This window comes from Musa acuminata, chromosome BXJ2-6 (genome assembly GCF_036884655.1).
Source record: "Musa acuminata AAA Group cultivar baxijiao chromosome BXJ2-6, Cavendish_Baxijiao_AAA, whole genome shotgun sequence".
NCBI classification, from domain to species: Eukaryota; Viridiplantae; Streptophyta; class Magnoliopsida; order Zingiberales; family Musaceae; genus Musa; species Musa acuminata.
Window position 1 is genome coordinate 19,069,587 of NC_088343.1, and position 17,277 is coordinate 19,086,863.

The following is a 17,277-nucleotide window of genomic DNA, read 5'->3' on the forward strand; positions in this document are numbered from 1 at the left end:
TTGATTGGCCTTAGTAGAATTCCTCTAGACTCGTTTTGAGAATATCAAGATGAGCTTCTATAGTTGTAAGCCTCATCGTATAGCTTCTCTTTCGATTGGCTTTTTAGATTATGCTTCCTTTGCTCATAGAGAATAGCCAACTCTTATTCGTCATTTTCATCGTTGCGCTCCTCTTGAGTGGTTCCAATAGCTTAAGAGCGAGTTTGCACTTATAGCTCATCTACGGCTACTTGAGGCAATGATATGGCTTGCCTTGTCTTACTCAATTCACCATGGTGCTTTGCCATGGCAAGATTACAAACTATCATTGTTTGCTCGAATTTCTTGCCTACTTTTATACCAATATGTTACGAACTTAGTTGGCATTGTCTAAGTCGTGAGGCACTCTTGCATTATTTATCCATAAAGGGTCAACCTAATTGCAACATTGCTTAGGTCTCAAATGACTTGTAAAAGAGTATATTGATTAGTTAAGAAAACAAACAATGGACAAGTCCTAACCTCTTGCAAAGAATGTAATTTTACAAGCAATTCAGCAAACACTTTGTGTTTAAAAGAGAAAAGAGAAGAAAGAAAAAAATAATGACTTTACAAGGCAAATGAATAATCGCAAGTGCATATATGACTGCTCACTAGGTATCAGGCACATTAGGAAGTCCCCGTAGGCTTTATGTGTAAACTTGTGAATCCAGTCAATCCCCAATACTACCTCAAACCTCTTTCCAACCCTATGCCACTCGGGTGATTCTTGGGTGTTGAGATGACTAACATTTTGTATTATACTACAACCTACAGAAAATAAGTTATGACATATGAAAACTAAGTCATTATGGGACAGTTTTGCCCATTCAAGTGAACAGTTGCTCTACAGCCTTATAAATTATTTTCGCTCATAGTTTTCAAACAAGAACATAAAAAAAAAAGACAAAAATATGTTGTTAAACATATGTGCAAGCAAACAAAAGCGACATATGGTTTGTTGATGAAAATGTTGTAGGTGCATGATGATCATCCGTGACAGTCCTATCTGCGTCACGTATCCGAACATTGCATCATCACATAGCGGTAGTTACATACTATATTAACGCTCCATATTTCATAAGTGCATCCCAAAAACACAATACTTGAACTTGGAATATATTTGTCATGTCCGACTAATTTATTGAATTAAGTATCGAATGGATTTTGTAGAAATATTGTAGTTTTATAGGAATCAACTTGGACTGACGAAGTTTGACTTGGGATTAGCTCAGAAGGATCCGAACCAGTTTTACACTGCAAAGAACCCAAAACCGGCTTAACAGTTACATATAAGCACAGTATTATTATCTCAGTATTAATAAAAATATTTTAAATAAATAATGTTATCTTCAAAGTCGCTCGTCCCTTAAACCGCTCCGATGATTGGACTTGGTTGGTACTTGAGGTTGGTGCAGGAGTTATGATCGACCCGATACGGGTTCCAATGTCGATGGAACCAAAAAAAAAAAAGAAAGAAAAATTTTAGCAGGAATATATGATGAGTGGAAATGAGTTCTGCTGCAACAAAGTATCACTGTTTAGCTTGCTCAAGGTGAGTGTCGAAGAGAAAGGACAGAAACCTCCTAATCTCTTATAATTAAAAAAATATTCTTCGGATCTTTTTTTATTCAAATAATATTTTTTTGTTGTAATCACGTGCTATGGATTTGATGCAATGGACTCTGTCCTCATCCATAAGGATCAATCAGATCGATATGAACGTTTAAAATTTTTCAATGGACAGTTTTACCCTTGTCAAAGAACCTCCAATATATATATTTGGAAGTGTAGCGTATCGCTGGATGTACTTTGCCGGTTGAAGCATGTGGTGTGCTGGATCCCTTTCACCGGAGCCGGTGACAGATTGTGTCAGAAATATCAAATAAGAAAATGTATGCGGTACGCCAGTCACGTGGCGAGCTGGCTGCCAAAACCTGATCGAGTCCTGCGCCGGCCGTGGTTGGTAAAGCCCACACGCCCACCCCCGGTGAAGTACGCCGCTTCCTCCGCTGCTTCTTTCCGTCTCTCTTTAAATTCGAAGCAGAGCTCTCTTCGTGACGGTTCAGCGAGCGGAAGCATTGTCCTATTCCGGCCGAGATCCTCCGCGCGGTGGTCGGACGGACGTACGGGATAGGTACGTAAGCGAACCACGCGCTGACTCGGCGCTCGGCTCCCTCAATCTATGGTTTTCTCAAATGTTGTTTCAGGGTTTGCACGGGATGGGAGCTGAGAGTTCGGAGAGCTTGTGGTTCGCTTCGAATCCGAGCAAGAGATGGGGAGAGGCCTTCTTTTTGCTCTACACGCCCTTTTGGCTCACCCTCTGTCTCGGGATCATCGTCCCCTATAAGCTTTACGAGGTAATCTTTTTTTCCCTTCGGTATTTGATTTCACGCCGCCCTTTGGTCTAGATTTGATCTAGAACTTTTATTTCGACTCAGAGGTTTTAGATAAAGTCCGTACATTTTTCCCTTCTCATTTTTTGAATCATGGCCTTTGACGTAGTTTTTCTGGTAGGCTGATCCAATAAATCGGTCTATGCACATAAAACAAACATTTGTTTAAGCTAGAATTTGAACGTCTCCATATATCGGTAAATATAGCCTTTTTTTTCCTTATTAATTTTTGTGGTTTATTGTTAAATGATTGAACATTTTGTTTTTGATCCGAGAATGTCGTTGGCTTTACAAAAGGAGTTTTTACTCACTAAATTTGAAACCTGAGGAAATTAATGATCATTGGGATAGAACTTGTTGATCGGTTCTGAGGAGCGCTCTTCTTTTTCTACACATGCTTGGTCTATCGTTTGATGTAACAATGGTGATGGAGAAACCATGTGAATTTGTAATTTGATTTTGACTTTGATGACAGAAATTCACAGAATTGGAGTATCTTATCCTCGGGTTGGTTTCCGCTGCCCCAGCTTTCTTGATACCACTTCTGATAGTGGGAAAGGTGTACACTTTGAATACCTTATTATCATAAAATATCCACTTACTTGCTGATGTTATTGTTTGTGAGAATTGCTCCTTTCATGGCATTGGTCATCAGCAGCTTAGTCAATGGCTGAAAGTTCCGGTTGTTGTGTTATTCTGCCTTTCATTATTATCCATTAAACTTTTGCTAGAACTTTTTTGGATTTTCAATGCTCTGTCATCATCAATGAAATTATTCCTTTGTGTTCATTAATCTAGGTGTTCACACGTTTTATCCATGTTGAATAGCAGCCAAGAATGACAGGTGCTGAATTAGGTTACTGTTGACTGACAAGCCTATTCTTGTTGATCTATTAGTCATACTTAGGATTGGTAATAAAAAGGTGGAATCTATTGGCTTTGTTATCTGTGTAGGTTTCGGATCTGATTGTATTCCGGAATGCTTGGATCTTGCAGATTTTTAGATGTGTAATGAATATGAAAGCATGACTAAGAAATGAGATTAAACATTAAATATTCTCTTACAAGCTTCGTCATACCATGGTATACCATTCGGTACAAACAGTATATACTGGTTCAATAGGGGATCAGTATGGGCGGTGTATACCGGTCTGTCAGTATACCCCACAATACCATGTGTCAGTATGTCGGTACATATCGTACTAATGGTCGATCGGTATATCGGTACGAACCGGTAAGGTGAACCATGTTCTCTTGTTGATGCATACACAATAACAAACAAGGGTCATAGTAGATATCATCTGAAATTCCATTTACATTCATCTTATTTGTTACACTAATCTCAAGTGTCTACTTTCAATTAGAACCTTTGATACTGTATACACTAAGGTGAAGTATATGTAGCTCAAACTGAACATATTATCTGCCCTTTCTTGCAGGCAGACAACGACAAATGCTGGAGAGATCGGTATTGGCTGAAGGTACTATTCTTCTTTTGGATCTCTAGTAATTTTTTTATTGTTTAAGGGCATAAGTTGTGTTAGATTTGTTTCTCAAGTATATTGTAGTAGCTGTATTTGGTTTATATGATGTTTACCTACCTATGTGTAAAGATAACAATGATCATGCTATATTTTCTTGGATTTGTTTTGCACAAATTTGTTAGTCTAGCCAAAAAATGAAAACTAAAATCGCTTGATTGAACTTGCATTATTTGTCAAGTTGTATTGTAATGGAGTGATGATCATCATAGTCAATTGTATTCTTGTTTTAACTTGATCTCAATCGTTTTATTGATGCTGCCTATATGATGGTTCTTGCAATCATGTCTCAAAAGAGAAAGTGTGATATATATTTGAGGTTTATGGTCGTCAAATTTAATTGTGATAGGATTGTCTCCCTTCTATCAAGTTTCCTTTTTGTTTATCAAGAGAAGATTTCCTCCAATGGAGATTTAAGGGAGAAAGAGTAGAAAACAGATAAACATGGAAGAGAAAAAAGAGAAGATAAATAAGAGAAGAGACAAAAAGGAACTATAGTGAGATTATCATGGATAACCTTAGTTCTTGTATGCCTATTGGACTTCAAGATCTTTATTTATAAAGTCTCATCCGTCTCTTATGCCTAAACAAAGTATGACACAGCTTACGATTGTAGGTTGAGGAAACTCTTAAAATTCGAATCTAAGAAAATGACCAGCCTAACCTTTACGATGATTTGATTCTAAGTACTCTAAAGGCCTTCCGAAATTATCTTCAAAAATAAGGATAAGAAATACAATAATATTTCTAATCCAAGGACTGTTCTTAAGACAAGAGGTCTAACTGGGACTTATTCAGGTCTTGATATTGAGCCTCAACGTGAATCTAGTTGGATTTGATCATCTTTCGACTTGTATGGACTCTAGGATCACAAGTGGCTCCCTCCAAGTACTATCTGGTGGCCTAATTTGACTATTATGCCCTAAATTTTGTGGATTATTCTAGGCCGATAAAGGGGTTTTCAGGCAATTAGAATTCTGCATCAAAACATTATTACGGATGTCCATTATATCTTGTCTCTCAATCAAACATGTGCATTACTAAGTACAATCAAAATTTTATTCTTTTTTAGAAAAAGGAACATTAGTCAGTCATCCTTGAGGATTATAATTTTATATATCAAATTTTATATTAGTGCTGCTATTTTTGTGCATAGAAAGTTCAGCTTCTTTTGAAGACTATACCACAATCTTTTCTTTTATCAATGACATCATATTATTGTTTATGGCTTCTTTGCTACAGGCAAATTTGTGGATTATAATTTTTAGCTATGTTGGAAACTACTTCTGGACTCATTATTTCTTCACGGTTCTTGGAGCATCATACACTTTTCCATCATGGAGGATGAACAATGTAAGAAACTAGACATAGTGATACTAATTTTTGCCTTTTTTTCTTATTTCTATTCAGGGTACATCTATTAGTATGTAAATTTTGTAGTTCAGTACCACATTTGTGGTACTGCCCAAAATAGTACGGTACGGGTGGTATGTACCAGTTGGGCATGGGCCAACACGTGGACCACCCCGTTTTGGGTTGTCCAATTAAATTAATAAAAACTCAAAGAAATGGTGAGGCCCAGTCCAAATCAGCATTAAAAAAGAAAAACAGATTAGGGCTTGCAAATGCGAGCCCTCTTCTCACGTAAGATTTTGTCGCCTCGTCATTGGCTCTTCGCCACTGCTGCTTCAACACTTCCTCGCTGCTGCCGCCGCTGCTGCTTCGACAATGTCGTTGCCTTGCTGCTGCTGCTACTGCTTCTCTTTTCCTCCTCTTCTTTCTTCTTCTTCCTCCACTTCTTCCTTCTACCTTCCTTCCCCCTTCCTCCTTTGTTCCTCCACCACCCCTTCCACTTTTTCTTCCTCGTTGAACCATCAGTATGCATTGATATACCATATGTCGGTACACTAGTACAGACTGGTACGTACCATTCCGACAAATTGCCAAAACGGGTCCAGTACCCGAAAAGGCAATCCTTGGTTCAGTATGTGTTAAGGGAGTTCTGATTTGTATAAGTATCACAAGCTTTTAATCTGATAAAGAGTTTAATTAAGTGTATCAATTGTCACAGATAAGAAGGTGGCTACATTTACTTTTACACTAAACTCTAAAGTCCAAACCTTTTGTGAACTATCCTTGTGGGTTTACATGCTTCCTCTTTTTGACATTCTTGTTTGTTTTCTCAAACTTCCTCTACAGCCTTCTTGGTACCCTTCATTAGTGTAAAATGTTGATTTTGTCTTCTTCTATGTGAAGTGTGATTTAATTTTGTTTTATCTATATGCCTGTGATAAGGTCTGCTACTTAGTCGCATGAACATAAAATATGCTGTAGAGGATTTTCTTTGTTGGATGACTCATGTAGGAGTTGGATGAGAATTGTGACCAAATTCAGATGCATTTTGCAAACATCTGGTAGTCTAACTTTTACATAAGCTGAATTCTGGTGTTCCATGAATATCAACTGATTTCACCTAAGTTCTATACTATTCTTCTAAGTATTGAGGCTCATCCAACATTTACTGTAGAAAGAAACAGAATTTGTGTGGAATTGATTTTGAGCTCTCACACTAGAGCTTTTGTTCTTGTGGTTTATTTTTCCACAACTCTAGAAATGAGGATGCTTCTCTATGTTGGACCCTTCGCAAGTATCCTTGATTTTAAAATCTGGAGCCAAATTTTGTTAAATGAAAAATTATTTCTCTCTACTGAATGTTATTTGGTAGGGTCAACAAATAAAACATCACAGCAGGTTTCCGATAACATGATAATGGCCTTTTCCTTAGGTAGGATGTGATGTAAGTGGCTGATATGAGAATTCATTTAACTTATGAAGTTCTGTGAGTCTAAGTTACTTAAGCTGACTGATGGCACATACCCTCTCACTTCATATATGGACACAGATACAACACCTAAAAAATGTGAGTTCATCAATTGCTCCTATGTAGTGACTGAATCTTAAAATAAAATATATGAAAAAAGAGGCATTTAGATTGGTACAAGTTGACGTATGTACTTGTGTATGTACATCAACTGGTAACTTTACATATATGTGCATATGTGTATCTAGTACATGCATGTTATATATGCATGTTCTTTTGTAACTTGATATGAGACATCTGCTACTGTGTTGGAAACTTAAAGATAATATGTTTGAGTTCCCAAAGCCAATATCACCGTATAAAAATCATAGAGAACACCAGACTTCCTTGTAGTTGCAGGTCTCACACTTGCATTATACTTAGGACATGCAAAACAAGGTAAGATAAATCCTTGGTGTATATTCATCTTCTGTTCCAAATATTTTAGATGTTAGTTCTGACACTGGTGACATATTCTACATTATTATAACTGTGATACCTTTCATATATTTGTTGGCATAATTGTCATCATGTAGGTTTCTGTAAATAATTGTTATGGTCTTAATTGGTTATTGATCTAATGAGAGAATTCGTTTCTGACGTTACAGGTTCCACATGTAACTTTCCTTCTTACTCATTCGTGTTTTCTATTTTACCACATGGCGTCTAATATAACACTTCGTAGACTGCGCCATTCCATTGCTGATTTGCCACAGTCAATTCGATTGGTTACTGAAGCTGCATGGATATTGGCTCTTTCTTATTTCATTGCTTACTTGGAGACTTTAGCTATTTCAAATGTATGTTACAGCTATTTCATCTACTTTTTGATGATTTTTCATCATCTTCTAGCTTGTCAATTTCATGTTACGTATATATAACAAAAATGAAAAATAATAAATAATAAATGAAATATATTTCAGCGAAGATGCTTAATGGGCATGAAGGGCTCACGTGAAAATCTGTAATTTCAGTAATTGCATATAAGATTGATATTTCCAGAGGGTACTTATTACTCAGTATTTATTCTGGGATACTATGCAATTTTTCCAAAGTAATAAGCTTTAAAATTTGAGTGTTTATACAAACTCTGAGTGAAGGATTGATTTCAATTATGGTTTTATTTGGTACTTCTTAATTTGGAATTCATCTCATACCATGTTAAATAACATTCACTATGCTGCATTACATATCTTCTTTTCATTTTGAATGAAAATTGTGTTTCTTGCATCAGAGAGAGTGCTGTAAGGATGTCATTTATGCTAAACTTGGTACTTCAATTAAATTTACCTCTTGGCAGCAATATCTTTAGTTGTTTTCCTTCTTGTTTTATCTCTTCTTTGAGGTGAATTGGCTGCATTAACACATCTATAACTCAGTGATACACCAACATCCAGATATTCTGTACTCTGTCGTGTATCTGTGCATTGTATTATTTATTTTCCAGTTCTAGGTGGGTCTGGATCTAAAACCTTTTGTTGAAGCATGTCAACTGTGACTTGTTAAATGTTAATACACATCAGACTATATTTGATGTACAACATTAGTTAAAATACTCATGAGTTTCAGAAAGGCAGTTGTCAAGCATATGGTGGAAATAAAGATGTATATCAACCGATTTAAACAAAACACTTGAACTCATACCTTGCAATTTTTTGTTAAGATATGAAAGAAGCATTTCTAGAATCCATTTTTTTCTCAGGAAATCAACAATAGATCTTATATACTTGTTGAATAATTAGTGAGAAAGTGTAGAGTGAAGAAAGACTTGAATTTTGTTTTATTCGGGTTACAAAACTCCTGTGAAGGAGTTTTGTGAAATATAATGTAGTGGGCTAGTGGGTTTTTTTTAAAAAAAAAAGGAGATCAGGTACTTATATTTTTTTAAATTAATAAAATGTATAAAGCAGTCTCTAGTGTCAGAATAGCAGGATAGAAAAATCAAGATACAGATACACAAGAAGTCCACAAAGCAAAATATTTTGATATATAGAAGAGATATCATGCAACACGAATAGTAGGTTGATATATTGTTTGAACAGGAGGGCCAAAGGAAAGAATGCCTACATTACTGTGACCATTGTATACTGATTACAGGAAAGTTGTCATGAGATACCTATAAGGCTTGTTATGGTTTGTGGGTTGGACAATTAAAAAACTGAATGTTTAAAAGGTTAGTGTTGCTAAGATAGGTTGTTGAGATAGATGTGTGAGGTTATCAGGACAGATGATATAGAAAATGGATGCATCTGTAAGTAGTTATGTATAACACAGATCTAGGATGAAATGGGGATAATTGTTTGAGGTGATTAGAAGAGTCTTGTAACTGCATCTCTTTGGGAAGGTGAATTGATGCAAACTAGTAGTGACAGGAGAGGTGGATAAAGACAAGTGATTTATTGGTTTATGAGTTAGTAAGTGGTATTTTCCTTGGGATTAATCAGCAAGAAAGTATCCAAGTAACCAACCCTATGTATTTGAGAATCCCATGTTATAGTAGTAATAATAGTTCGTATGACTTTGAAACTTAATTTTTCAATACAAGTCACATGTAAATACAAGGTTAAAGAATCTGTTTCAAGTAACTAGGTGAGAGTTCAGCAGCAATGTTTTTGGTTTAGTATTTAACAGTCATCTTTCCTTCCATGTTGTCATTGTCTATAGGAAGTTTAGAATACTTCTCTTAGGTGGTTTTAGGGCTAAATTATAGGGTGAATTTATTGCAGGACTTGCATGAATATTATTACTATGTTATACTAGTACCATATGCAGGTAAGTTCTAATAAATAATGATTTTGTTTTAATTCACAATGACATCCATCTAGGTAAACGTTAGTTTGTTAGCATTCTCCAACTATAGATTGTCATATCCATTCATATTGGTCGGTGTGGGCAGTACGTGACATTCAATGAGATATCAGGATGTCGACCATCTTGTACCAATGGTGTACACCATACTAAAGAGCATCAAAGTAAATCAGTACATGGTCAATATAGGTTTAAATATTGACCATCTTGTTCAGCAGTAATGTTTTTGGTTCATTACTTACAGTCATCTTTCCTTCCATGTTGCCATTTTCTATAGGAAGTTCAGAATACTTCTCTTAGGTGGTTTGAGGGCTGACTTAATAGGATGAATTTATTACAGACTCACTTGCATATGACTATGTTGTACTTGTACCATATGCAGGTAAGTTATAATAAATAATGATTTTGTCTTAATACACAAAGGCATCCATCTAAGTAAAAATTAGTTTGCTGGCATTCTCTAAACTGTAATCTGTCATATTCATTCATACTGGTCGGTGTGTGCAGTACATGACATTCGTTGAGATATCAGGATGTCAACCATCTTGTACCAGTGGTGTACTCCATATTGAAGAGCATCGATAAAAATCAGTACAAGGTTGATATAGGTTCAAATACTGGTCAATATCGATTGCTATTGGTTGGTATAAGTCAATAACCTACGCAGGTTGAGTTAGTCCCAGACAGCCCTAATTTCTCGATGAGGACCTTTAGGTTATCTACCTACTATCAATTAATATGACACATGATGTGAGACTGCTATTGGGAGTATATTAGACAAAATTAGAAATTTGATTTGTGCTAATAGAGTTGCTTTAGGCATACAAGATGGGATTTTTTTGCTTTGAATACTTGACATACGGTGTTTGGCTACCATCATATAGATGTATTATATTGTTTGTTTGACTCCTCAAGTTATTAATTATGATTTTATTATCTTATTCTGGTAATATGGTCAGAGATGACACATATGACAATGATGCATATCATGGATGATACAGTTTCTTTAGAAAAGTATTACACATATATTGTTATTTATAACAATCAAAAAACAAAAACATTATTGAATTAGTGCATTTGATTGGATCAGCAACCATATTTGAGCATGACACTAGGAATGTTAAAATTTTAATAGCATACTGGTTCAATTAATACTGATTTTGTACACAGTACAATCCTTGCTCCATACTGCTTAAAGCTCATAGTTCTTTTCGATGAACACTCATTTAAATTACTTCTGGTCATTTATTTCAGTTCTGATGTAATTTTAACTTCATTTGACATTTCTTCATATTCTGAATTCTTGCAGTTTCCTTACTATGAGTTTGTTGATCGGGAATCAATGTACAAAGTGGGATCACTCTTCTATGCAATTTATTTCATCGTGAGCTTCCCTATGTTCTCAAGGTAAGAAGGTGCACTGGGAAAACTCATTAATTTGAATATTTTTGGGGATACGGAAGTGAAATTCTTAAATTCATCTATCATGCACTAAAAAACTTTAGCAGCTAATATCTGAGCATTACTGAACAGTTTTTTCTTTTTTTCTTACTGGAATCTCTTTGGGTCAATTAACATTTTATGCTTGTCATATTTGCTAAACAAAAATGATTTATCTATAAATGAATCTGTATTTTTTTCCATTGGAAAGGATTTGGCAAACCTGAATCTTTTCTTTGGTGTATGAATGACAACAAAGTATTTCCCTTTTTTTCTAAATACGCCAAAGTACTATGTTAGTTCAAAATCCATACTGGCATTATGTATCTCATACATTTTTTTGTGGTTCCCAGAGTGGATGAGATAGATGATGAACCATGGGACCTTCCAAGAGTGGCCGTTGATGCATTGGGTGCCGCGATGCTTGTAACTATAATACTTGATTTATGGCGAATATTTCTTGGACCGATAGTTCCCATTCCAAAGTTAGGGCAATGCAATAGTCAGCCAGGGCTTGCATGGTTCCACATGCCACAAAGCTTCATTCAGAATCAAAGCATGTGACTTATAGGTTGTTTCCCCTTCTTAGGCAAGCTTTAACTTATACAGTACCAATTGACATCATTGTTAAGCTAGGAATTAGACCTTCCAGTTTGCATTGGTTCTGCTAAGTTCTTTTATATTTTAGCTCAGTTTGGTTAAACCAGATAGCCAGCAATGCTGATCTTTGTATTTGCAATGTAATCTTTCATGGTTAGACACCCAAGTGCTTTGTTATGTTTATCTTCTCTGCATGTTGTAGTTCATTTGGAAGTCTTTTTTACATGAAATAATCTTCAGTTGAAAGCACCAGAACAAATTATTTTGGAGAGAAAAAGATGCATGAAATAATCTTCAGTTCATTTGGTAGTCTTTTTTATATGAAATAATCTTCAGTTAAAAGCACCAGAACAAATTATTTTGGGGAGAAAAAGATGCAGAAAAAGATATATGATGATGACTCATAAAAGTGCCGTATTGCACTGGCCGTGATGAAAGTCCTGTAGTCCAATGGTTTGATGGTGACGCATCATCAATTCCCTCTCCGACAGACGGGAAGCGTAAAGGCCCAAAAGTCAACCCAATCGCCACCTTCTCATGCGTTGTAGCGCCCACAGCTCCGCCGATGGATCCGAAGAGCGGCTTCTGCCCTGCCACCAAGACCTTCCGCAGCGTCCGTCCGTCCTCTCACACTGCCCCTGGCCTCCGCCCCCTTCTCCGTCGCCGCTTACGCCCGCTCCGCCCTGCCCTCCTCGACGCCTCCACTGCTGCCGCTATCCCCCTACCACGTGTTCCTCCCCCAGGTCCGCTCCCTCACCGCTGCCCTTCGCTCCCATGCCCGCCTCGACCTCCCTGTCCTCGACTCCGCCCTTCTGTCCCTCGGCGTCGCCACCCCCGCTGAGATCGCCCGCCTCCTCGACCTTTCCCGCCCAACCATCGCCTTCGCCATCGCCGGAATCTGATCGGATCGATGGCGCCGTTCGTGGCGTCAGCAGTGCCGGGAGTCTGCTGTGCTGATGGTGACGGTGCCACTATTCCATGTGTACGGATTCCTGTTCTGCTTGAAGGCGGTGGCCGCGGGGGAGACGGCGGTGATCCAGACAGAGAGGTTCGATGCGAAGAGGGCACTAGCAGCAGTGGGGCGGTGACGCACCTCGTCGTGGATCCCAGTGAGCCGTTATCTCTAATCCATTTTCTCTTTCGTAAGATTCAGTGAACCATGAGAGGTTTCGGGGAGGCTGACGGACGAACATGCAAAGGCTGACGGACGAATATGCAAAGGTACCACACGACTTAGGCAAAACCAACTAACATTGCATTCACATAATACTAGGTATTACCTTAATTTTTTTTTTTTTTGAATTAAAGAATTATAAGTTCATGAGATAAGTTTGTCTGGCGAACTTATTTGTGTTTGTAAAAGTTTCAAAACATTTAGAAGGAAAAAGGATCCACTTACAGAAATTTAAAAAATAAGTTGCAACAGTTACCTATAAACTAAAGAATGCAGCAGTTACATATTTAAGCAATATTTGCACTCAACTAATGGTGTAACAAATACAAAACTTTGATATCCTTGTTTCCGTGATGTAATTCCCAGTCACACCACAAATTTTGAAGGTTCTGCATCATTAGGTTTAAGATCACCAAAGTATGCTTCATGATTCTGTCACTGCACTAATGTGATCGGGAGGAAACTATAGAATCAGTGGGATGAAGACATGCACATAAGGATAAAATTCAGAGAACATTAATCACATCTCATAAGAATGCAAATTCAGCAGAAATGCGTAGTACAAGATTCCATAACTTGCTATATCACTGACTAAAGATAAATGATGAAGGTTTTTAGGAAATTCGAAGGACTTCTTTATTATATGAAATCTTACCAGTGTAGTATTGTTATATACCTGACTGCGTGTAGTGTGCTAAGGACCAATTTTGTTGCAATGCGACATCACTAGAGCCCCCAATAAAAATATGCCTACGGACCAGGATTCTTTAGTGACAACGAGATCATGGTGATGAGTCTGAGGAAGAAAAAAAGAAACCAATTGTGTTTGTGACACAGATATGATTCTTTCTATATTTGTAACACACTGAAAAGGGTCCACTTTTCTAGACCCTTCTATGACTTATTTACTGCCTGCAGTTCTGTCAAGATAAACAACAATACAAAGCAATTTCTGTGAAAACAATTAAATAAATGAACTTCACCAATTCAACATGTTATGGCACAAGTGGGCGTTCTTCTGCAGTGCAGGTAGATTTCTTATTCCAACCTGTCTCAAAATGTAGTATGATGAATTGAGGACATCAGTTTACGGCACTACATAGTTGTTGCAAACATATTTGGCTTTAAGCTGCTAAGTTTCTTTTCAATTTCGGTGGAGATTCCAAACTTTGAGTGTCGGTGATGTTCAGAATCTTGATTTATTTCTTGGATAATTTGGATACTGCCCATTCATGAGATTTATTTGTTTTCTATACGCATATTTATAATGTTATTGATCTTGTAAGCCACATGTACATAACATAAGCCGGGTTTCTTTTGCCAGTTGTATGGTGCAGGTTCCACCGGCAGAACTAGAGAGCTTGCTTCGAACACAGCCAGATATCATTGTGGCTGCTGTTGTCCCGCGAGTAAAAGTACAAGTATCTTATTAATGAAAACTAAACTTGGGACCAAGTTCTTGTTGCGGCTTGGTAATATGTCAACAAATAGCAACCCACAGGGTTTCTTTGACGGATGCCCTGATGAGGAAGCAAGTCAAGTTGCTGTCGCATTTGTTGTGAGACAGACCCACAGCACTTTGAAAGAGTCGCAGGTTATGGAGTTTGTGTCAAATAAGGTATCTAACCTTGTACATCAAAGTTCGATCTGGGTTCAAATATCCCGATGCATTAAATTATTATAAGATGTAATGTTGTGATACTTTTTCTTATCATGGATAGTCTTTTGATACTCCGTATTCATAATGCTGCAGGTTGCACCTTATAAGAAGATACATCATTCATGTTTTCTTTGTGGAGCCGGAACCAACGAATGCCGCAGGTAACATCTTGAGAGAGGCTTTGATAAGGCTTGCATCGTCAGAAATAAAAGCCAAGTTGTAGCTCGAGTTATGCTCCTATAATATTGTGTTGGCTTCTGTGCTTTCCTTTAATCAACATCTGTGATTTCTTTTGCTGTCGTCTTCTCAATCGAGTTCATTGGACAAACATTCTGATCATGACACGTGTTCCTGAATCCTGACGTGCTCCGGCTCGCCTCCTACCCAATTGCGCCAACGAAAACGTTCACACGAATCTCGAAGCAGGCATAAACGGCAGGCTGTGGTGGTTAATCCCGCAAAAGTGGGTCCTATGTCCCTTCTTTTTTTGTTTTGCCGTATTATTCTCTCCTTCCTGACCGTTGCGAAGGCGAGCGTTCAAACGCCGAGAGGCAAACGCCAGGAAGCCTACGGAATAGCAAGAGAGGAAAACTAGCCGTTAAAATATCAGCGCCCCTCCTCTCCTATTTATCATATCTATCCCCTCCCTCGAAAGAAGTCGATTCAAGAAGCGAGAGCAAACCCTACCGAACGGCTCATCCAAACATCAGGAAGCGATCTTGAAAGTAGAGAATGGGGTCGAGAACAGCATCCAAGGACATCATCACCCTCCGTGGATCCGCCGCCATCGTCAGCGAGTTCTTCGGTACTTGCCCCCTTACTCTCCGATGTCCTTCGGCGAACTCTTCTTCTCCCATGTCCTTCCTTGATTTGTTGCTCTTGATGGTCCGCAGGGTATTCGGCGAATAGGTAAGCAAATGGATCGCTTCCCATCTTCTTCTTCTTGTTGTGCGCGCCTCGGGCGTGGTTTTCGTGTCAAAGATTGGATCTTGAAAGAAGGATTTGCAGCATACTCTACAATCGAGGCATCTACCCGGAAGAGAGCTTCACCAAGGTGAAGAAATATGGGCTGCCGATGCTGCTGACCCAGGACGAGGGCGTCAAATCGTTCCTCGCCGGCCTGACATCCCAGTTGACAGGTAAACCCCTAAAAGAAAGGATTCTTGATCTGGTTTTTGATTGCTGCTGCATATGAAATCTATTGAGATGTTCACTCTTCAATCTTGAGAAGAATGGTTGGAGGCTGGGAAGCTGCAGAGGGTGGTTCTAGTGATCATGAGCAAGGCCACCTCAGAGGTCCTGGAGAGATGGAATTTCAGCATAGAGACAGATGCCGAGGTCGTCGAGAAGGGGTAATTTCTCGACATCACTCTTTCTTTTATGAGATAGAAAACGAAAGAATTCTGAGGTCATCATATCAATCTCAGTGTCATCAAGGAGAAGAGTGACAAAGAAATCATGAGGGAGATTCAAGCCATCATGCGTCAGATAGCCTCCTCCATTACTTACCTGCCCTGTCTCGACGAACCCTGTAATTACTTCTTACTTTCTAACTATATATATCATTATCCGTTAAATTGCTTGTGGTGTTTTTAACTCTTTCTGCTGATCAATGTAGGCGTGTTTGATGTGCTGGCCTACACTGATAAGGATGTCGCTGTCCCGTTCACTTGGATTGAAAGTGATGCAAAGCTGATCAAGGACCCCCAAATGGTGAAGTTACATTCCTTTGATACCAAGGTAGGACAAAGATTAATCAGCTCTTTGCGCTGCTCTTTCTGTCTGATTGCATTTATCTATCTTTTATTCCCAACTTTCATTTTTGTCTAATATGGCTTGATGAAGATACACAAAGTGGACACACTGGTTTCTTACAAGAACGATGACTGGGATGAGCAGTAGTAGCTGTAAATGGGATTCCTTCACGCCTCTAAACAAATTGTGTGATCGGAGGGAGACATGGCTCTCCTGTGAATCATTCATTCACTCTTAGGATAGGAGTGTATGAGCATTTTGTGCTGAAATGTGGTGGTGGCAACATTTCATGCTTCTTATGAAGTTGTTGTGTGCTTCGAATCAAGCTCTCCTGTGAATCATTTATCACTTTCAGTAATCCATTCTTCCGACTGTTGCTGGTGGTAGCATTTGGTACCGAAGCGTGAAGACAACAAACATTTTCTATTACCTCTGAATTCAGCTCGTGACCACCGTGTGACCTAAATTTTCAGATGAATTTTTTGTTTACTGCTTGGATTGTGGCTTACTTTCCAAAAAAAATATTTACTGACGGATAGCCAAAATCACGCGGATTTTGACTTCTATTACATTTATTTATTACGGCTGGTTTACAAAACAAAACTTCTGGATGCATCTGCTTTATGGTGAATAAAGCACATTGCGGAAATGAAGAATGCTCACACAGATCTAAAGCCTGCCAACTCTTTCAAGAAAGCGCATTGCAACGAGTCAATTGTTTATATGTATATATGTATATTCTATATGTATATGTATATATGTATATGTATGTATGTATGTATGTATGTATGTATATAAATATAAATATAAATATAAATATATATATATATATATATATATATATATATATGTATGTATGTATATATATATGTATGTATATATGTGTATATTATATATATATATATATGAATATATATATATATGAATATTTGGAAAATGATAATTTATATATATATATAAATATGAGTCAACTTTAAAGAAATTTCACAAAGTGTCATTTTTATAAAATGATAATTTTACTCTTT

The 17,277-nt window shown here is 37.7% G+C and overlaps 2 protein-coding genes across 4 annotated transcripts; both read left to right on the forward strand.

Moving 5' to 3' along the window:
• Positions 1-1,838: 1,838 nt before the first annotated feature.
• On the forward strand, positions 1,839-11,846 carry LOC103988675 (cycloeucalenol cycloisomerase). Of its 2 annotated transcripts, none has more exons than XM_065113319.1 (8): positions 1,839-2,159; positions 2,229-2,378; positions 2,890-2,973; positions 3,854-3,895; positions 5,198-5,308; positions 7,424-7,615; positions 10,933-11,030; positions 11,417-11,846. In XM_065113319.1, exons 2-8 carry the CDS (start codon positions 2,241-2,243, stop codon positions 11,625-11,627), a joined length of 876 nt encoding a protein of 291 aa, XP_064969391.1. In that variant the 5' UTR covers positions 1,839-2,159; positions 2,229-2,240; the 3' UTR covers positions 11,628-11,846. The 2 variants fall into 2 exon arrangements, with proteins under 2 accessions (XP_064969391.1, XP_009405555.2); XM_009407280.3 differs by having other exon boundaries at positions 1,839-2,155.
• A 277-nt stretch (positions 11,847-12,123) lies between these two features.
• Positions 12,124-16,748, forward strand: LOC135615169 (mitotic spindle checkpoint protein MAD2-like). Of its 2 annotated transcripts, XM_065113321.1 has the most exons (9): positions 12,126-12,884; positions 14,162-14,455; positions 14,591-15,302; positions 15,391-15,406; positions 15,506-15,636; positions 15,729-15,849; positions 15,925-16,028; positions 16,116-16,237; positions 16,343-16,748. In XM_065113321.1, the coding sequence occupies exons 3-9, from the start codon at positions 15,230-15,232 to the stop codon at positions 16,397-16,399; spliced, it is 624 nt and encodes a 207-aa protein (XP_064969393.1). In that variant the 5' UTR covers positions 12,126-12,884; positions 14,162-14,455; positions 14,591-15,229; the 3' UTR covers positions 16,400-16,748. The 2 variants fall into 2 exon arrangements, with proteins under 2 accessions (XP_064969392.1, XP_064969393.1); XM_065113320.1 differs by having other exon boundaries at positions 12,124-12,884; positions 16,116-16,748.
• Positions 16,749-17,277: the final 529 nt, after the last annotated feature.